We start from the raw sequence: 22,832 nt of genomic DNA on the forward strand, positions 1-22,832 counted from the left end.
TGCAGGCTGTTTGGCCCGAATCACAGGAGTGGAACTTCGGATCAGAAAGTGGCTCCATTTGTCATTTGCGAACACTAGCGCACCTAGCGGTAGAAGGCATCTTCTGCCTGCAGTTAAGATAGGCAGCATGCTATGATAGTGTGAGTGTACATAGAAAGCCCGTGTGGAACGCTACCACAACACATCGCTTGTTGAGCAAAAAAACGAACCACTTTTTGATTCACGGATTTGTTTGCACTTCCCCTTCTGTTCTGTGCCCGATTGCTAGTCTGTATATTTCCTCCCGTCCTACCTGAGCGTTCATATCGCCGAGGACTATAATCCTCAACTCGCACATCATCGCGTTGACCGGCTGCCACGCAATCGTTGACGCATCTTACCCAGCAATACAAAGCCGGCTCCCAGCTCGTTGGTGGTGCCAGTCTGGTAGAAAGTAGCCACTCGAAAACAAAAACGTCATGTTCGTCTAAACGCACAGCCTACTCTCCACCACGAACGTAAGGCCGCGGCCAGGGTAGACGCGACACGCGACGCGACTCACGCAAGAAACAATAATAAATAATACGATTCTTTTGAATTGGTCGCGTCGCATCGCAAATCGCGTCTACCCTGGCCGCGGCCTAAGGCCGACAACATAGTAGAAGCGATGCGTTGGACATATTATCACAATTTTCAGAATGTTATTTGCAAACGAATTTTTACTCTGATGAACGCAAATGCAACGACGTTTTGTACCATAACGCTCAATGACAGTTAAAAACTGGTAATTATGGGTTGCTTTGGCATGTCAAAAACTAACAAACAAAACATGGTGGGTGGTTAAAATGCTGTTAATAAAACATTGGCCAGCTCACATGGATACAGCGGGATACAAATGACTACTAGATGAAATGATAGTATTTTCACTATAGTTTCATCTAAAGAGCCTGAATTTATAAAGAGACGACATCTTATCCATTTGACAGGTCTTCTGCTCGATTGGAATGACTTTTCCTATGACTTTGATGGACAATTGATTGTTCCAATTTTGACATATCGCCTCTTCATAAATTTAGGCTCTTTACACAGCAAAAAAATAATTTTGATATCACATCAAAGTGGATGCACTACAATCATGTCGAAAATTTCATGTAATTTTTATGACCACATAAATAAACAAATGCAGTAAAAGCAGCGTAATGTCAGTTCATGCATTGTATTAATGATAATTTTATCCTTTTTAGCAAGTAATATTACACCATATTTTCGACATGATTGTAGTGCATCCACTTTGACGTGATATCAATATTATTTTTTTGCTGTGTAGTTTCATCATATTGATGAGTCGTTTGCCCCTTTTTGCCTCTTTGAAGTTTGTGGATGCTTGAAATTTGACTATTTTTGGGCTGATATTACCTATAACGTTGTGTATTTTATTGATTATTAAAAAGTTGCTGAGCATTATAGTCATCTAAAACAAATAATTTCGGAAATAGGGGAATTTACGTATTCTCGTCAATCTAAGCAGCGTCTGCACTTCTACTAGCATTTTCTCAGCGTCACGCACATATATGATGTGTCTGTTTGTTTACATTCATCTGCTGCTTGCTTCTCTATCCATTCCAATCGACATAATTTTTCAAAACGTTTTGAAAGCGTTTTTACAAGGCTCCAAACTTCTCAGGTGAGTGTGACTATTGTCGGCAGCCTCTTTTTCTTCGGCAACCTTCCCATTAGAACTGCGTGTTAACCAGCTGTTCTATTATCGGCAACTCGAAATCAACCCCATTTTGTAGTGCGTATGCTTTATTTGAAGATAAATGTAGCGTTACTGGATTGCTCGATCGTTCAAATATAATCAGATTGAAGCTGAAAGGCTAAACAATCGTTTGGACACATTCAGGGAAGTGCGTTGATGGGAAAACATAGTGAAATTAACGTTTAAATTTTGGTTGCCGAAAACAGTCAATGGGTGCCGAAGCCAACATTTACCCTATTTACAAAAAAGGGAATTGTGAGGCCCTTCTATAAAAAAAACGCTTCATAACTCAAAATCGCAAGCAGATAGAGACATGACGTCTTCTACGCTGAAGTCTTCATATCACAATCTGGTCAAACTAAAAATTTAGATTCTGCAGTGCCACCTGTGGTGAAGTTCCGAACTAAAACTGTGAAAGGTACTAATGAAAAAAGTTCGTGCATTTGACCTTTTGCACCACTGTGCAACCCAGGGCTGAAAGTCTCCTTAATAAAGATATATAAAAAAAACGTACGTTCTTTAATATTTATGGAATCGGTCAACTGGAGATATGACCTCAAACTACACAGCAAAAAAAGTTGTTGAATATTACATCGAAACTGCTGCAACCAGGTCAATCCATCGGTTGTGTAATATCACATTGTACGATGTACATCGATTTTGCGAACAAAATTACAGCCATTGATGTAATATTGTATCTGCTTTTTGCTTTTACATCATTATTTCATACATCAGCTTGAATTACGTTGATCGATATTACATTTTTTTTGCTGTGTATACGAGGAGATGACCAGAATCTGGCATGCACTACGACCCATCATGCGGCACATCAAATCACATGAGGATTCAAAAATAAGATCATTGCTGGTTATATTGAGTGTAAGAAGGGTCAGATCTCATCATAGGTGGATACATTCAGGTTTTTATTAAAGTGGCAACCTTTTTAGTTTGTATCTTGGATGAAGCTCACCACGATCTCCGTCAGACCAAATGTAAATTTTATTTGACAACGATTTTCCCGAATAAACGTGTGTTCGTTGAACTCATCGGGACATGTGTCTAGAAGATACGATAGCACCTTACGCTAATCAAACATTCTGTGAAGCATTGAGAGGCATGTGTGCTCGTAGCTGCTAGCATCCTATCCCTCGGTGGACGAAAGTGAGTTCCATCATCGTTGAAACAAGTTTGAAAGCGTAATGAAAAACCTGTTCATGTTACGCTCCCATACACTCACAATGTAAAAATAAGCAGCATCGGATTCGCTCTTTCTCTGAGTCATGTTTTACGATATGTAGCAAAGCAACTACACACACGAGATATGCAGTGAGGTGAGAGATCGCCGCGTTCGAGACCGACCGACGAGCTGCTTGCGAGCTATAGGTAAACCTCTCTACCTGTCATTTTGTGTTGGCCACTGCCACGGGAGAGAAGCTCACACTTTTACGACGTCGTTTTAAATTCCTTCACATCAGTATTCCATTTGCGCAAATAGTCCCCCCGATATAGTCGAGAGTGTTGTTACCTGATAGTTTTAATTATTGTCGGTCGGTACATCTATTGCTTATTTTCCGGGGTGTCGTGAGTCGTTCGCTAGTGCATTCCGGTGAAGTGCATCATGTGTTGATGGTGATATTGCGCCCATTCTGAACGCCAATTGTCGTCGTGGAATTTGAATTGTCGAAAAATGGCGAAGTGGTTCCATCGTCGCCGTCGTAGCTGCTGCTGATGCAGTTGTTGCCCGCTGCTGTAGAGTAAACGCAAACGCCAAGGGGAGTGCTGGGGCGTGGTGGACGTGGTTATTTCAGCTCTCGCTGTGTCTGTGTCTGTTGTTGGTACCCTATAGCAAACCGCGGGGGGAAGTGAGTCAGTGATCAGTGTATGTTTGTAGTGAGCGAGTGTGGAGCAGATTTTAGCCAAAAAAAAGAGTGGCGAAGAGGAGAAAGAAAAACAAGCCTTCATCATCATCATCATCATCGTCCGCATACCAAAAACCAACAACAATATCCAAACCGAACGGTGTGCGCGGATTTGCTATAGCGGAGATTGGCGACGAACCGACGACGACGACGAAGAAGAGTCGAAGCGGAGTGCCTTGAATCCAGAAGAACAAGAAGAACGACGAAGAAGAATCAATCCAAGTTATTGCCAACAACCCAAAACCCGTATAGTGCCACAAACAGCAGAGGAGAATGTAAGAAAGATTATGCTTCTACCACCTACCAACCAACCAACATATAAGAAATATTAATACGAAATGAATTTCGAAGAAGAAATATGCAAATTTTTTGGATAAACTGGACGTGTTTATTAACTCGATGCTTTCGAATGCTTGCTGTGTTATCGGGCACGATCGTCGTTCAGGCAACAACAAAAATGTATAACTACCAAACGACGACGTCGGCGACGAGTGGGAAATTTTTAATTTCTCGTCATTTCGGTAGAGGTGACACCAACGTGCATTCCTGAAACGTGTACAATTAAACTCCTATTCAACTAACTAAGCGGGAGAACCGCAAACTACCCGGTAATGAAGCTTCATAAGGGCCCACGAAGGGGAAAAACACTTTTGATTTCGATCAACAATAGACGCTCGCGTGGGAAAATCGCATTTTCGGTTGATGCGTTGCTAAGTATTGCTATAGGCTAGATTATCAGTAGACGGTGAAACAGCAAACAGGTGCCACCACACGGCACACCATTGAGAAAAAAAAACTTTGTTGTTATGAGAGTCTACGTGTTTCTTTGGAGATGAGAGTCCACACTTGCGTCTTTCTCGAAGAGTCATAAATATTTACTCGCTTAAAATGATGATCATGCATATGTAGGATACAGGCTGGGGCATTAGCTAGCCGAAACCAGTTTACGTAAAAGTGGCGGATTGGGTGCTTGACCGAACGGCAGATTGCTGATCTCATGGTGCTAGGCAAAAGTGGCGTAAGGGCTACGGGAAATTACGAAAATCAATTTGAACGTCACGTTACGTGCAAGGTGTGTCGTATTTATATGAATTACCAAGCAAATTGCATGAGTTATATAAACAGGATCTGATCGATAAATGTAGAACTAGAGATTCTAGAATGCAACAGAACAGTATCCAAGACTGTTCCTATGTAATTTAACTTTTAAATTTTCATTCGCAACACCTTTTGAGTGATTTTGCACCAAGGGGTCAATGACCAACTAAATGGCCATTAAGATGATGCCCAATTGAAGTGGTTTCTAGCGTTTTCTCCAAAGCCACAATGTTAGGATCATTTTTTTTTATGCATCCATGAAACCGCCCGGCGTTTATTTAATAAGCCTAATTAATAGTGTGCACGCTTCAGTAAACTCAAGCGGTTTCGTTTCCCACCATAACATTTCACTGCCAACCAAAATCGCACATTCGTCGAAGGGTTTCACACTCACATGATGGTGATCTGAGATGCATTCCGATCGAATCAATTGTTCCCAAACGATCGATCCATTACCTACACCCTCTTCTTCTCCGGTTGTTTTGTGCGGTGAGTGCGGTGCGGTGGTTTAGAGTGGCGAGTGAGTGTGTTCCGATTCCAATTGATCGTGGAAGGTGGAAGGAAACCCCAAAAAAGCCTGAGAATTCAACAGGTCGCGCCACTGCCGATTTGTGCATGATGCGTTGAGTACCTATACGTATGCTGAGAAATGTAAATTGACTTTCCCTACGTTGCAACGAAATCGAAACCACCCCACCGTACTCGAGTGAATCGTTTTATTGCTTCTTTTTTTTTTTTGCTGGGCTACTTGCCGCCGTTGTTGTCTGCGCGTCCGGTCGGTCTACCGCTCTTGACGGTCCGGTTCGTGCTGGTGAGAAATAGAAACAGTGCATTGAGAGCGGAATTGCATCCAACAAAGGACCATCGAAGTTATGGAGAATGTACCGTATATGGGTGCTTTCGCTTTGGACCAAATTTGGAGGAGATGTTTACATGTGTGTCTTTTTTACAGAGACGATGTTGTATAAGAGACGCGCGGAGAGAATACAAGTAAATCTGGTTGCACGGCCCCAACTAAGTCATTTTGTCTGTAAGGTTTGGCAACCCGCAATTTTGTGTTTAGTGACCTTTAATTTGAGCGACTGTCGTCTGCTTCAGCGTCACGGTAAAACGAATACTTTTTTGATCGTATCTATACTCATTATTTTTATTTATTTCAAAAATTCTATTGAAATGCATGGCATCCTTATGTAAAAATACAGCGTTTTACACAAAATGTCAAATTCTTCTGGTATCACAGAGACAGTGTCGTCAGAGAAAAGTGATTTAAATTCTGTCGGTTTCCTCTTAGGCTGTGAACCATTTGCCGAGTTAAAAGTGACATTTCGAAAGTTATTTTCTATGTTCGAAAATCCCTGTGCTGTAGATCGACCGGTTTTCGAGAAGAACTCAGCCACAGTTGTCAAAATTTAACTCCTTGTCTGTCAGAAGTAACCACGCTCGGATAGCAGGGTTAATCGATAACTTTCCATCTGTCAAATTTTAACAAAAAGTTAAAATAATCCACCAAATGGTTCAGAGCCTTAGTCAAAGCGTGATGGAAGTTTCTCGACTATGTATAGGATGAATTGACGTTACTAGGGTTATAATAAACCTGACTTGATTGACGATTTATACTTTTATGAGCATGAGCATTGTATTTCAGTAGTTGCTACTCCGTGATTGACCAGATTTAGCGAAAATTGTACAAAGAACCATATCAATGGGGCTTGGGACTAGCAATCAGTGCTGCAAAATTTCGACACTAAAAACTGATAATAACAAAACAACCCTGGTCACTCATTTCAGCAGAGAGTCACCATCAGTAGCAATCAATATCAATTGTCAGTGATATTACTATCAGTGACGACGATGTGCAGTTTTTTCATTTGATGAATTACTATCGAAATCAAATTAATTTAGCAAAACAGTTACATAGAACCATCAAAGTGAATACGAATCATCATCATTATCAGCCTGGAGAACAATAATGTGACACAGAATGCGCAAATTCACAGTTTTTTCACCAAGGGAATCTTTGTCACTGACAAAGAAAGATTTTGACAAAGGAAATTTTGATTTTCAGTTCTATCAGTGTTGCTGCTGAAATGAATTTTGTCTATATCCACTGAAGTTTTCTCAATGAAAATGATAAATCGCAGCACTGCTAGCAATGCATTCTCAGTGTACAAAATCCGGAGAATCCATATTTTGGAGGTCAATAACGGCACCGGCCACGTCCTTACGGTCATCGGGAAGAACGTTTTTGTTAGTGGGAAGGGTAAATTATGCGATCTTTTAAAACCAGTTAAGCAAATGACGCGACCCTATCAATTCAGTAATGTGAAGAGGCTTGGGTTTTAACCCACGATCTTCTGCTCAGTAAGCAAAAACGGTCGCTCTAAAACCACCGTGCCCCTTACATCACAACAAGCTACGACCGACGATCGTTCATTATCGGTTACAAGAAGCTATTACAATAAAATGAAATCATCCAAAGTAGTTAACAATGTCTTCCGCACCGATTCAGGCGTACGTCACATTTTTTCTAAATATACTTATTACTTTTCTGAATCGTTCCTTCAATTTTTCTTATTAACGATTTCCTACAATAGAGGCCTGGATATATTCAGGCCTATTCTCCGCGGCGTGTGAGGTGAGGTGACACGCTCTCACTTGTGAAGTGACAATTGTCACCTCGGGTGAGGTGACTCTCCGTGCAAATCAAATGGAGAGTCACCTCACCCGAGGTGACAATTGTCACTTCATCATCACTTCACTGTCACTTCACCTCAAACGCCGCGCAGAATAGCCCTGATTAACTTAGTATTGTAATGAGGCTTGGGTTTTAACCCATGATCTTCTACTTATTAAGCAAAAACAGTTACTCAATAGCCACTAGACTGATGCAAAATTTGAAATTTTCGCTCCACAGTGCTCAAACGGTTCCAAATTGGGCCCTGATTAGCCTCCCGAAATTTGAACACATTTAGTGAGAAACTGACTTGGCACAAACTATTTGATGTTTATATGGGAATTACTTTGAAGAAACCATAATTTCGGTTCATATCTATCTCAAAATTCACCAGTTCACTATACTTTAGAAAATGATAGCTGAGCTTATTGAAAATTTTCTCAGCTACAACTTTGTTAAAGACCACTTTTCGATCAAATATAAGGAACAAAAGTTATTAATGATTCAAGTCCCTCATGTCTTATGATTATGCTCAATCAACTGTTCAGCAGGCAACATTGGTGTTTATGGCGCGTAGAATAGAGGACAAAAATCATGGCTACTATGTGACACTGCAGAATACAGTGTTGCCCATAATACAGTTGCTTAATCTTGCCATAAGATTATTAATCTCTTAAACAATTAATAACTCTTTAATTTGACGTTTGGCTGAAAAAACGATTGTCTGCGAAGTTGTAGCTGATAAAAAGTCCCATAAGAATAACAATAAAATTGGTTGAAAGTACAATACGTAAAAAGGCTAGAAGACAATGAACAAAAAGTAGACTTGGAGACATACTTCAAGTCTCCGCGTACATCGTACGGGTTAGGCAAAAGATGTGCGTCTATCTTCAAAAAACTGTCGCATTAATGGCCCTTCGCTCATTTTCAATTTCTATTCGGAACTATCCACCTACCCTCTTGTAAAGATCATTCTCTTGCTAATAAATCATCACACTAAAGCTTAATGTTAGCATTTCCAACCAACTCCAAAAAGTTTTGTTTTCCCATAGTAATTTCCATATAAACTTCAAATGGTTTGTGCCAAGTCAGTTTCTCACTAAATGAGTTCAAGTTTTGGAAGGCTAATCAGGGCCCAATTTGGAACCGTTTGAGCACTGTAGAGCGAAAATTTCAAATTTTGCATCAGTCTAATAGCCGCCGTGCCCCTTACATTACCACAATCTACGACCGACTAGCGTTAGCGTTGTTATGATATACTTCGTAGATTGGATACTAGCGACACTCACGTCTCTTCTGAAATTCTTAGTTAGAATCAGGCTTCAAATAGTACAGCCTTCTCGTGACAGTTGGTTTATACCTGAATTCTAGATAGAGCTGGAATAAGGGCGAATGTCGCAAGTGTAAACAAACTGAGGTAAAGCATCACGTTATACTACTATTCAAATGCTTCAAACCGATATTTAAAAAAAAATGGAAAAATAATGTACATTCTTAAAAAAACGCAAAAAACATAAGGGCGAAACCAAGTTTTTTTTATTACAAATTGAGTTGTCTCTTACGCCCGCTTCCTCCCATATACATAGATGGGGTGAAACAGACATATTTTCTCAAAACAAGGCAAAAGATATAATTTGAATCTTTTCACTACTCCTTGCAATAACCGGTTGGTAATCAAAAGGAAACATTGTTAATCAGATCGAAATAAGTGAAAACCGAGGTCAAAACACCACAACACATGAATTTATCTGGAATCCAACAAACTGCAAAAGGTCGATAGTAACAAACCATCAGGAAAAAGAACGTAATTGAGGTGAAACAGCAATGTCAAAAACTAACAGGCGAAACATAGGGGCGAAATGGCTTCTGTGAACGCAGCCGGGCGAATAACCTCGGAGCGATACAAAATACTATAAATCAAAAGGGCGTATGCAACATTTTGATTTTTTTCGACTTGTAAATTAAAATAATAATATTCTTATTTATCTCACAATAATGCTAACCAATAATTTAGTAATTAGAAATAGTCCAGTTTTAGAAATGGGTTTAAGGTTTATTTTATATTTAATTATTCTTGTTCAAAACTTCAGATTCATTTTCTCAGTTCAAGCTCATTGCGACATTGGCCCTTATTCCAGCTCTATCTAGAATCGACTGTTGCTTTGTGTGCTTTACTACCGCTTGCTACTGTACGTTCAGATCTGAATTCGAAGTGTATTGGCAACAGCGCACGCACGAAAGAATGAAAGCTGTATTAGAACAGTCGCATCTATACCAACAATCAATACGAAACTAACGATTTTAAATTGGCTCACTACTTGACTAGCCTATTGGTCCCAAGCAAACGATTTAACGTACCCCATTCTAGTCGAGATTCTAGTACTACACAATGTTTGTTTTGATTCGCTATGAAAGTTTGACAGATGAAATGAGGGGTTCGTGGATTTTCCTATGTTTCGAGGGGTGAATCAATTAGCTTGGGACCGAAAAGAGTACCAGAGCTGAGCCAGAAAGTTGAGCACGTTTCTTCGGGACCTTCTAGTCTTAGAGTTACCTCTATGTCTATACCCGCTTTGCAAAAATCATCGTGCTTGGATCTTAGTGAACCGAATGGGCTGTATTTACACATTTCGTTATGACCAGGTTTTCAATGTTTCTGTCGTCATGACAGCCTTCACAAACCGACGACATCCCTCAGCTTACCCAAGTGGCTGTCTCGAAAAGGCTGTCACGAGACATTATATACAATTGATTTACGGCCGTGGAGTATGGAAGAAACCCTGAAGAATGATCCCGAACAGTATGCTTGGCATACACAGTTGTACACACCAACTGCTCATTTGTTAATATCTTTTTACTCAGTTGTTGAAATTTGTGTTTCTTTAAAGTAATTGATAGATTAGGATCATAGCTTACTATAGATATGGAAAAAGTAGATAAATCTTAACATTTGAATCAACACCAATGATTTTTTACTCTTAAAGTCCGAGATGTGCAGCGAGCATTTCTCACTTCATTTTTACAACGTAAAAACAAATACAGTTTAATACTAGAGTTAAAATCTACTTTGTTTTATGTATCTATAACAAGCTTAAACTCTATTCTATCCACTGCATTAAAAAGAACTGTTTCATCAACTCTGTGTAAAGTTATTAACAAATGAGCAGTTGGTGTGTACAACTGTGCATGCCGAACAGACATGTCGGCCCGATGTCGGATCAATGTAAGGTCAATTTATGATCGACGTCGGCCAAATTTCGGCTCGATGTCGGGTCAATTCTGTGTTTATGTCGGGCCAACATCGGGTTGGGGTTTGGTAGAAGTCAGGTTGGTGTCGGGTAGGCTTATATTTTTCGCCGGAATGTCGGAATGTCTGATCTGCTCAAGACCGCGCGTTTTCAAAAAAAATATCGGATGCAAATTTTGCAATGTGCAGCACGAACGTGATAGCAACCGAACGAGCTTCGGCTTGACACTGCACGAAACGAAAATCAATTATTTTATTAATGTGTTGCACTTATACATTTTTGCCAAAAGATCAGCCTTATACATTCCATAAGACGAACCGCATAGGTCATATAAGAATGCATAAAAGGTATGTGTGACCGCTTATACATTTCATTTGACACATGATCTTCATTAACTTTTTTCAAGGCGTCTGCTCATTAGTTGACTTATACATTTTATGAATAATCAGCAATAGAAATTTGCCATAAGGTATAAGGAGATTTCTATTCGTGTGGTAGTGTCTTACCACAGCAGTCTTACGACATACAAACAAAATTTCAAAGACAGCCGCAACGAATCGGCTGTTTGACGGACGAACTGCTTGTTGTATGTACGAGGAACGTTACGAAAGACCATCCGAGGCTGTCATAGCCGAACGAACAAAATACATGACTAAGAACGAGCTGTCGTGTACTGCACAGGAAGGCAACGTTGCATGTCGTATAACAGCCTCACTGTGGGCTGTCGCTTATAGCTAAATCTCAAGGCTGTCGTAGGAAAAAGAAAGCGACAGCCGTTGAAATACTGTCATGAGGCGGTACTTTTGGTATGTCTGGTTAGAATACTTTCAGGAATAATGCTGGGGAGTAAACATTGGTTCCAATCTAAACAAGAGGAACAGAAGCATGAATGTCGCTATTCCCGGCCACGCCCATCTTCACCATAACTAGGGATAGGGAAGGAAATGTTGATGTAGTACTTACTTAACGAGAGGCCTCCGACTTAGCGACACCCTCAGAAGTGCTACGAAGTTGGAAGGTCGGGTAGGGTATTCGGTCAGGATTCACCTCAAGTTGGCGATGCAACCAAAAGTATGTATTGGAAGAAAATATTCATTCTGTTTAGTGATCATGAATTTTAAGAGTCATGACGGAGAGCTTGGGATTAAACCCATGATTTTCTGCTCAGTAAGTAAAAACGATCCCTCCAGGGTCATCGAGCATCTCATAATCCACAGCGCTTCGCGTCAAAATACGAATATATGGATGAACTCGGATGAACCCGCTCTCCAGTCTCCTCCCGCATCCAACAACACAATTCTCCATTACAACATCTAACGAATTCAAATTTTGCACAAACCACGCAGCAGTGTTAAACACGCATACGTTAAAGTATAGTGCAGGAAGAGCCTAACAACTTTGCTGAAGCATGTGTGGTGCTAGAATGCCAATAAAAAAAATTATAGCTGTTCAAAGATCAATGTTTCGAATTAAATGCCAAAAATCCCTTTTCCTGACAACACTGCCGGTGTACCAATGAAAGTCAGACTCCAAACTGAAATAACTTCGGAGTTTCTTATCTTAACTATTTGGTATGTTGCGATGAATTATTTACAAACAATTGCTCAATTTCATGTCACTCTCCTCACTCATATAAATAGAGGTAAAGCTTCAAACTGCAATAACTTCGGTGCTTCTGATCTTGTCAAGTTGGTATGTTCAGATGTATTCAAAAACATGTGCTCCATTTAATAGGCGTAGTTAGATTTGGGGACTTACTGTATGCTTTCCGGTCTTCACTTATATCAATGAAAGTAAAGATAAAGACTAAAATAACTTCGGAGTTTCCCATCTCTCGAGTTGTTCCGATGGGTTATTCAAAAACAATTACTAAATCTCATAAAAGCAGTTGTAAAGCGAGTACCCCCGTTCCCTTCCCTACTCTTTTGGTGTAATATACAATGTCAGATTCGTTCACACAAATGTTATTGGATTGTAATGATTATATTTCATTTGAATATATTCTACAATTTCTCAGGGTACTCTTTTCGATGCTGTTCTATCGCCTGAAGCAAATATTGCTGTTGAACTAGGTATCGGGTGGATCTCTTGATAAGTCAGAAATAAGCTTCACCCCTCATTCAGCCATATCGTTGGCAACCATCAAGGAAGCAACTCGTTAATCTGTATCATTACTCCACTCGTTTGCCGGTTTTTGCATGAAGACGGTCGAAATTTCTAAAAGGAATCAGCACTGTTAGAAATGACGTTTGACTTGGGAACCCAACTAAAATGTAGCCCACTTATAGTTAGCCCAACAAGCGAAAACCGAATGTACCTGTGTCTGAGGCGAAACTGGTGAAGACAGTTTACGTTTTCTCCTGTTTTTGTAAAAAATAAAACAGCAAAAAAGGTTATCTTCATTTAATTCCACTTAATTAGTTTTGGTATCCATGACAGATACGTATTTCGACTACAATGTGCAGTCTTCATCAGTGTCATTCCCACTAAAGAACTTATCAAAATCTAACCCCCTTAAGTACTCATCCCCTAGGTATAAAAGTCAAGATCACAGGTATAAAAATGAAACTACAATGTGTTGAATCGCCATCATAATGAAGTAATGAAATTGGGTTGTTAGCGGAAGTGATAAGTTCTTTAGTGGGAATGACACTGATGAAGACTGCACATTGTAGTCGAAATACGTATCTGTCATGGATACCAAAATTAATTAAGTGGAATTAAATGGAAGATAACCTTTTTTGCTGTTTTATTTAAGCATTCCGCTAACAACCCAATTTCATTACTTCATCCTGTTTTTGGTTTTTGATGTACGACTTCTTCTGTGTTTTCTGGCGAATGGCAGTGTAATATTTCAAACAAAAGCTTTATATAGAAATAATGTAGCAGTTGGACTAATAATTCAAACGACATCTCCTCACTAACAAATGAACGAACATGTGGATATTAAATATTTACACTACAACAAATTTCGTTTTAAAAACTGCATATAGTAAGCCCTCACCTAACTACGCTTATGAGATTGAGCAAATGTTTTTGAATAATTCATCTGAACATACCAAATCGATAAGATAAGAAACTCCGAAGCAGTTTGAAACTTCACTTCTATTGATATGCGTGAGTGGACGGGGTATATTTTTACCACCCCCCCCCCCCCCCCCCACCAAACTACACATATGAGATAGAGCAATTGGGTTCTTTAAGGGTATTGAGGTGAATGAATATTCGTAATCTGCATTAAGAATGGAACCCAAACCCAAAATTTCATCAATTTTGGTACACTGAAACTATTTTAAATAAGTACGATTACATTTGCAAAAATCACCTTATTAGCGCCCCTCGGTGTCACTTTCTATGGGAGCGAGGTGTCAGTGTGCCAGTTTAGTGTCAAACAGTGAAGTTATTATTTTGCTTTAAATCTTGATTTCAAAATCGAGATGAAAGTGTGTGGGTTCGAAAAAAATATCGCTCTGCTCAGAAAACGAAGCTCTTTCAGATGTTATATTAAAAACGATATATTTTTCAAAATTAAAGAACCCAATTGTTTTAGAATAATTCATCTGAACATACCAAATCGATAAGATAAGAAATTCCGGAATTTTTTTCAGTTTGAAATCTGACTCCCATTGATACACCGGCAGTGTTGTCAGAAAAAGGGATTTTTGGTGTTTAATTCAAACCATACATATTTGAATAGTTATAACTTTTTTTAGATTTATTCTAGCACCGTACTTTCTTTGGCGCAGTTGTTAGGCACTTCCTGGAATATATGTGTACATACTTAGTTGCATAGTTCATGCAAAATTGTGGTCTCTAGGGATAAAAATTCAAGAAAGTTGGTTTTTCCATACTAATTTCCATACAAATTTCAAACGCAATGCGGAAAGCCGAGTTACAACCAACCGTCCCCAAATTTTGCACAGTTGTTTGGGACTCCAAATGGAACTAAAAAAGGTTTGTCTCGATTGGTGAGGTAAAGTTTGCGTTTTTCCATAAAACGATGACCCACTCTATTAAACATAATTCTTTGCTTCAGTACCGTCAACCTCCATGTCCATGGAGAGGGATTACCACAATCTAAGACCGACTCAAAAAAAGTTATTCAAATGAAGCGACGTCTTAAACTGGATCACACATACACCCTTTCCGAAATTCATAGTTTAAACTATTCAACTTTTGGATATTAACTACGCTTGATGCTCTCGGAACCCAACGATGGTAGTTTATTCTGTTGTGGGATAGCTTGGGATTAAACCCATGATATTCTGCTTATTAAGCAAAACTGATCCCTCCGTTATCGAGCATCTCAAAACCACAACAAAATATGATTAACTTTTCACTTGGTATGTAATGAACACTTGGAACTACTAAGCGCCCACTTTGGGACTATCAAGCAGAAAACATCAAATAAATCCATGATTTCGGCGTTAAGCCTGGTACGCAGCTGAAAAGTAATGACGTTTTTACGTGCTACGGGATAGGACACGGAATGCTAAAGAAATTATTTTCCTGTAGCATTTCTTGACCCAGTACGCAGTTCTAAAGAAATCGGTAAAGAAAAGATCGATTACATTGGTATCCAAAGGCGCACCCCTTTGTCAGTCAAAATTGGAATCCTTAGCAAAAAATTAAACAATGACACCGATAATGACCATGCATCAGAACCCTAGTCTTAACCACTTCAAACTAGCGAACAACGAATAGAAGATTAGGAATCACATAGATGAAGACTAACTAATTCATTTTTTCCTTGTTTCAAGATCATCCTCAGTGGACAAAGCCGAGTCTTATCACTATCAACAAGGTACAAAAAGTAACAAGGACTAAGATGTGTTCCTTTGATTACTGGAAAATATGTTCCCCTTTGAAGTAGTCAAGATTAGGAATCGGTGGTAGATCTTACATCCCGTAACGTACCACGAAAAGATGATCTACCCACGTTATGGAGCAGAGGCTTTCTAACAAATGGTAATGACCTCAATAATACCTAACATAATTGGAACTGGAATTGAAATTGTTGCTGGTCAAATAGACAAAGGTAATAAAACCCAGTGAATGAAGAATCATTGTTTCTGATATCGGATTTAGCCAATTAAAGGGTGTCCACGATGAAATTGCCACACACAAAATTGATTCGCAAAATTCGAGTTTTCATCCGATTGCCATCAAATTTTCAGGGATTGAGAAATAACTATTAAACTTCATTTTACCATTTTACTCGTATTTTATTTACAGTCCATACGCAAATGCCCGCACCTTGGCCTTAACCCCGGCCATAAGATTCTGCACAACCTGTGAATCAACCGTTTTTTGCATGTAAACCCATACTTTCTTCAGTTCCTCGACTGTCTTCACTACCTTAGGTCGTTTAAGAAGGTGCTGCTTCATAATCTCCCAGTACTTCTCGATGGGGCGGAGCTCCGGAGTGTTGGGAGGGTTGAACTTTTTCGTCACGAAATTTACCTTATTGTCCGCATACCACTTCAGCACGTTCTTGGAGTAGTGGCATGAGGCCAAATCCGGCCAGAAGATTGTTGGGACGTTGTGGGCCTTCAGGAGAGGAAGCAGCCGCTTCTGGAGGCACTCTTTTATGTACACCTGTCCGTTCATCCTGTCCTGGGTCACGAAAGGTGCACTCCGCTTCCCGCACGTGCAGATGGCTTGCCAAACCAGGAATTTCTTCGCAAATTTGGACATCTTCTGAGTGCGGACATGCTCCGGAACGCTGAACTTATCCTTGGCCGTGAAAAACAGGTTGCCGGGGATCTGTTTGAAGTCGGCCTTCACATATGTTTCGTCGTCCATGATGCAGCATTCAACTTTCGTCAGCATGTTGAGGTACAACTTCCTGGCACGGGTTTTGGCGGACTTGTTCTGCTTCTCGTCGCGATTAGGGGCCTTTTGTACCTTGAACGTTCGAAGCCCAGCCTTAGTTTTGGCTTTCTAGACAAAACTTCGGCTTAGGTGCAGCTTCTTAGCCACATCCCTAACGGAGGCGTTCAGATTTCGGTTGAAGGCCCCAACTACGCGGTTGTGATTTTTGGTGTTGTACGGAATACTTTTTCCTTCACTTCTGGGCTTCCGATCGGTGGTCAACCGTTCCTCGAACCGCTTAATCACTCGCGACACCGTGGAATTCGCGATTCCCAACGTTTTAGCGATGGAACGATGCGAGAGATCCTTGTTCTCGTGATGAATGCGCAAGATTTTATCACGCACGAGCTGTTCTTTCGACTCCATTTCCGCGAGTTTTGATCACAGGACTTTAAAACTTGCAGGATGTAAATAATGCACTATGAACTAAATCCACCCAAATTTTCATTAAATTCTACCCAATTGTTAAGAAGTTAGAGCAATTTCATAGTGTGGCAATTTCATCGTGGACACCCTTTATACGTCGTGGAATTCGCTTGAGAGATAAGAAATTTCATGATCCTGGTCTAAAAAACCTGTTCAGGATTATGGCGCTAGAAATTTATGAAATGTGTAACATTGAGGTAGAACGGTGTCTTAAACTTTGAAAAAAAAACTGATAAAAAACAGGTATTACAGAAGTAATACCAAATTAGACCAGTGATCGACTCGACTTACATAAAAGGGCCCATAATTTCCTTACTGGCGCGACACTCCCCTATGTCATGTTAGCATGTTACAAAATGAAGTTATCATCTAGTCTCAACCTGCCGGCGCCGGTGGTGTAGTGGTAAACGTGACTGCTTTCTCACACCCCAATGGGTCTGGGTTCAATCCCAGTCGAGGTCGGTGGGATTTTTCTGAGGCATAAAAATCTCTGGTCACGTCTTCCTTCGGAAGGGAAGTAAAGCCGTTGGTCCCGGCTCATGTGTGTTGAATGGGTGCGATATCCTACGCAGGTGTGGAGCTGCCTTCCTGCACATTCGATTGCCGTCAATGGATGGCAATCGATGTCCGTCGGTGATTGGCACTAGATTGCGGAACAGAGACCGACGTTAAATAAAGGAATAAAAAAAAAAAAAAAAAAAATCTAGTCTCAACCTGTACGATTAACGAAAGAGAAACTCGATTAAGAGAACCGATCATTGCATGCAGATAGGACCTTTTGAAATGTTCATCTAGAGCTCACCGCAACACTTTGTTTTTTAAATTCCTACGGCAAGTTAATTTTACCGTAATCCGGTCAACGTGAGTACTTACTATAACTTTCAACAACGCCGGCTCCGTCCCAGAAAGAGAGGTGTACTCGAGACGAGCTCAAAACGCCCAACCTACCCCACACTTGGTGTAGCCGCAGTGCTGAACAAACACATTCACAACCCGATATAGCCGGATTGACCACTTACTCATCATCACCAACCAACCACCACGTAAATTACACCGTCTTCCAAGTCTTACCCCGGTTTACCTCAGTCCCTCAATGAAATTGCAATTAAACCACACAACAACAACAACAACAATGTGCTTCAATGTCAGTACCAGTTAGTGCATCTAGCTTTTTGGACGTAGGTACAAATCTACGTTTGCAAACAATCCCCCTTTTTAACAACAACAGATTCTCTATGCAGGCGATGCGGTTATCTTGTATCCCCCTTCTCATTTTCTTGAACGCTGATATTGTGTGTGGTTTTGAATGCAGATTTCGAGGTCTGATGCACCAAAAGGTCACGTCGCTATACGTTCATCGTCCCCATCATTGGTTGGTGTACTTCCGTCATCACTAGATACCTACTGCTAGATCGCCCTTCATCAATGCAGCCGACCGAACGCAAACGGTGCTGGGTGGTGTTTGATTTCCTCGTTCAGCCGAAACTGGCACACCGCATCATCATCATCATCATCAACATCATCGCAGTTTGCCCACGGGTCAAGGTTTATCACTTGATCTAGTTAAGAGCCGAATGGCTATCATCGTTCCTATACAGCTAGGTACATTTTTTAAACTTAAAATGTGCTTCATTCGATTCGATATCTGCCTTACGGGGGTCGGTACATAACACACCTTTGGGCAACCACCGAATGCGCTTTTCAACCGGTGAGCATCGCGTTACATCAGAGTTGGAAAAATGCACCATTCTTTCCGGCCAAACAATAGGCGATAGAAATAAATGGAAACGTGAATCACCGAATCCCATGCATGTGGCGACGATGGGCGGTGCACGCAACACGCAAAAATGACGCATGGGTCATATTTGAGTGAAGTTCCTAGAACCTGATAAGAAACCTTGTATGTAAATAGAATTGCAATGGTTGGAATCAAAATAATAGGGACAATATCAATTTCTATCATGCAATCACAATTACCAACAAACCTGTTTTGTAGTAATAGAATTTATGTGCGGTTTTGGGTGACATTAACCTTTTATTGACATGCAATCTTCATTTAACTAAATTTAGCAAAAATCGCAGATAAGAGCTGTTGACAGGTATCACAGAATCAGTTAACATTTTTATCCTGATATTTTCAAATAGGGGAAATGTCGGCTTCGGCAATACCTTAATCTATTATCGTCAGGGGGTAAAATAAGCACTCAAATTTGGCCAATAGGTGCTCTGACACACAATGTATCTGCATGCCAATATTGAGGCCTCGAGGACGTTGTTTACCCCTTGACGATAATATAATGAGGTATTGCCGAAGGTGTCATTTACCCTATATCGTAACAAAAGTGGATTTGGGGCATGAGGAAGAAATAGTTCAATACCTTTTATTGCGAACAAATGTATGACTGTTTTTTTTAATCAGCTATCCGAAACAGCCGTAAACAACAATGAGGGTGAATATTTCTCAAGGGACAAACTTTGCCCAAAGCACACATTTGGAAATGAGAAAACAAATGAAGACCCTTTAAATGTGCCTAGCATCCAGTAGGTAATTTCGACAAACCGGTATCCCTGGTCGATAGATTAAGCTTGGCTTTAAATATCTTGCTCAACCAGTTGCATTTGGAGCAACAATCGAAAACAAGGGCTGGCACTCCAGCATAGTCAGAGACACACCTGTTAGACACAGTCCCATCACAGGTATTGGAATAGTCTCGACTTATATTTACTCACCCGGTCATTAGTTATTCATCAAATTGTCACCATTAGTGGGTACTTCGTCTTGGTGGAAAACCCCACGGAGCTGAGTTGCGGTAAAAATAAAGTATTCTAGACATGGGGAACGGTAACAGCGTAGCTGGGATTCCCAAGTGGTTATGCTTAGTGCGATAATTTACTGTCATCGGGCACGCAGTCAATTTGATCATCACTAGGTTCATACAAAAAAAACAAGCATCGCCTATGCACACCTGCTGCATTTTTTCAAAAACCACCAAAGTTACCAACTTCGAATTATAGTCAGCGTTGTTCATTTCGTATTCACAGCACATCCGCCCGTAGCCATATAATCTAATCAAACTCAATTGTACACCATTTCAGTCATCGACCGCCCGCTCCAATCAACGTAACAAACAATCTAAAACGGCGTGTCGTCGCAGTCCGGTACGGCACCACGTCCAATTTGATTGACCACCTGTGCACGAGGCGGCGCACGCATTCCACGTTCCGTTGAGAATAGTTAGATTGATTCGGACGGACCAACAACGGAAGTACAACACCTGCTAAAGCGATGCACCAACGATGGCCTTAAGTTCGAACATCTACGCGATACTGGTGACCTGCTTGGGATTCTTCTGTCTGGTGTTCAGTGCCACCGCCGTCGGGGTGCCGATATGGGCGTACTACGAGAATCGAGGGGGAGGTAAGTTTTTGGAAATTAAATCAATTTGTGTTGCTGAATCTAACATTGATTTTATTTTTGGTAATTTTTTAGACGACAGAGGGTATTTCGGACCATGGCAAAAGTGCCAGAAGATTAGCTACCGGGAACGGTGTGGAGACGTCGGCCGGTTTCAACCTTCAGGTAAGCTACCAAATAAGACACCAACACGCCAATTTTTTCCTCTCCGAATTTCATGAAACTTTGTACAATTGTTCATGAGGAGCAACGATCCAATTTTGAGTCGAAATTCGGCCATTTCTGCACGCAGAGAAATAATTTTTTAATTCAATGTACTTTTGACTCAGGACTTAATATGTTTTTGGTATTGATTCAAATACATTATTCGATTAATTCAACAAAAAATATTTTTGAATCAACAAACCGGTTGTAGAGTCGATAATCCGTTTGTTGATTCTAAGAACCATTTTGTTGATTCAAAATTATGTTTTGTTGGAATAGTGATACAATAAGCGTTATGTGATCGACAGGGTACCCGGGTAACTTTTTCAGATTTCAAGTTAATAAATTATAAAGTTATTTTCACGACAGGAAACCAGAATTAAGTGACATCTTAGAACTCATGGAGAGACAAGTTTTCATTAAGAAAGATTTCAAATTGCAGCAAGGGGCTTCGAAAGGGGGGGAGGGGGGGTTTCGTGAAATTTTTTACCCTTTAGGAGCTCGACAAGGGTACTATCACAGGAGTGGAACTTCGGATCAGAAAGTGGCTCCACTTGGCATTTGCGAACACTAGCGAACCTAGCGGTAGAAGGCATCTTCTGCCTGCAGTTAAGATAGACAGCATCCTATGATAGTGTGAGTGCACATAGAAAGCCCGTGTGGAACGCTACCACAACACATAGCTTGTTGAGCAGAAAAACGAACCATTTTTGATTCACCGATTTGTTTGCACTTCCCCTTCTGTTCTGTGGTACTATGCTTTCCTGAGGTTTTCTTAATTTGTTTAATAATCCAGCAAATTTTCTATTCATGTATTTTATGAAATATTTTCATAATTCCCTGACGCTTCGGACATTTTAGGATCAATCATAGAATTCTTGGAATACCCTATAATTCCACGGAACACCTTTGTAAGTCGCTGCAAATTTGCTTAAGTTAATGGGATTATTCTGAAGCTATCTGATCGTCCTCGATGTACTCGAAACTTCGCTGAATATCTTTAAACTAACTAAAAACATCGATATTTAGTTCTCTGGAATTTCTTAAAGATACCGCTACTTGCTAAAAGTTCTTCGTTGATGTTCTCTAATCAACTTAGCTAAATTTTCCCATTTTTTAAGTTCTAGAAATCTCCATGATATAACACCCTTAAAATACTCTCACGTTTTCCGGCTGTTCATAAAATTTCCAGGAATTCTCTCGGAGCTTTGCTGAAGTTTTCGGAAATTCACTGAGTTTCTCGTAACTTCTTCAAGGTTTCTAATATTTCTTGAAATTATTTGAACTGCCCTTTGATTCTCTGATCTGTCTTGATGTTCTCGAAGCTTCCATTAAGCTTTTAGTTCTATTGAAGGTCTCGATTCTGCTCGGAAATAAATAGAATTCCCGTAAACACCTTTAAATTTCCCTGAAATTCATTGGACTTCTGTGAAGTTTCTGAAATATTTCTGAAGTTTCATAAATTCTCTGAAAGTCTCTGTATTTCCCTGAAATTCGCGGAACATCTTAAGGATTCTCGATTTGTTTTTCAACACATCATGGGACTATCTTAAATTTATCTAAATTTACGATTATACATGTTCAATCTATCTAACTTTTCGGAGGTGCTTAGAACTTCTTAAGTTCGCTTGAAGTTCTCTGAAATTCTAAGAACATCATAAAAGTTCCTGAAAAGTCTCGAATGCTAAAAGAACCGCTTTGAGGTTCTTACAGCTTCCAGTAAGTTTCCCATATTTGCAGTGTGTTAACTTCCCTTATGTTCCTGCAGTTTGTTTATAGAGCTTCACTGAAATTCTCAGCATTTCCTTTCATTCCTCAGAAATTCTCCAAAGTTCCTACAATTGTTGTAAAGTTGATGGGACTGCATTGAAGATCTCTAATCTTCCATAAAGTTAATTACGAACTTGAAATAAATCATTTATTTGTTTACTTAATTCTGGCATTTTGAATATTTTCAATATCTTGAACTTGTACATGGAATACGAAACTTCAAGACATTGAATATTTTTAGATCTTGGATTTACTTACTTGGAAAACTCAGGTAATTTTATCCAGAAAAATTAGTAGACATCCTGTATATAGAGAAAGACGATTAAACGTCACAACCCAAAGAACAATCAATCTTGAAATAAATTCACGCTAAAAAAGTTGAAAATAGTGACTTATTACAAGAAAAAGTGACTTTAGTGACTTGGTCTTGAAAAAAGAGACTTTTTAGTGACTGACTTGAAAAAAG

At 39.9% G+C, this 22,832-nt stretch overlaps 1 protein-coding gene across 1 annotated transcript in view; it reads left to right on the forward strand.

Annotated features, from left to right (window-relative positions):
• The first annotated feature begins 3,109 nt into the window (after positions 1–3,109).
• Positions 3,110–22,832, forward strand: part of LOC135708453 (uncharacterized) — a 39,455-nt gene continuing 19,732 nt past the window's right edge. The window contains exons 1-3 of the mRNA XM_065230571.1: positions 3,110–3,932; positions 20,074–20,395; positions 20,468–20,557. Coding sequence (XP_065086643.1) covers positions 20,275–20,395; positions 20,468–20,557 — 211 coding nt within the window. The 5' untranslated portion in view covers positions 3,110–3,932; positions 20,074–20,274. The remainder of the gene's footprint in view (positions 3,933–20,073; positions 20,396–20,467; positions 20,558–22,832) is intronic.

Source organism: Ochlerotatus camptorhynchus, unplaced genomic scaffold, assembly GCF_037179485.1.
Source record: "Ochlerotatus camptorhynchus isolate MF236.1 unplaced genomic scaffold, CSIRO-AGI_Acam_v1.1 ptg000330l, whole genome shotgun sequence".
Lineage (NCBI taxonomy): Eukaryota > Metazoa > Arthropoda > Insecta > Diptera > Culicidae > Ochlerotatus > Ochlerotatus camptorhynchus.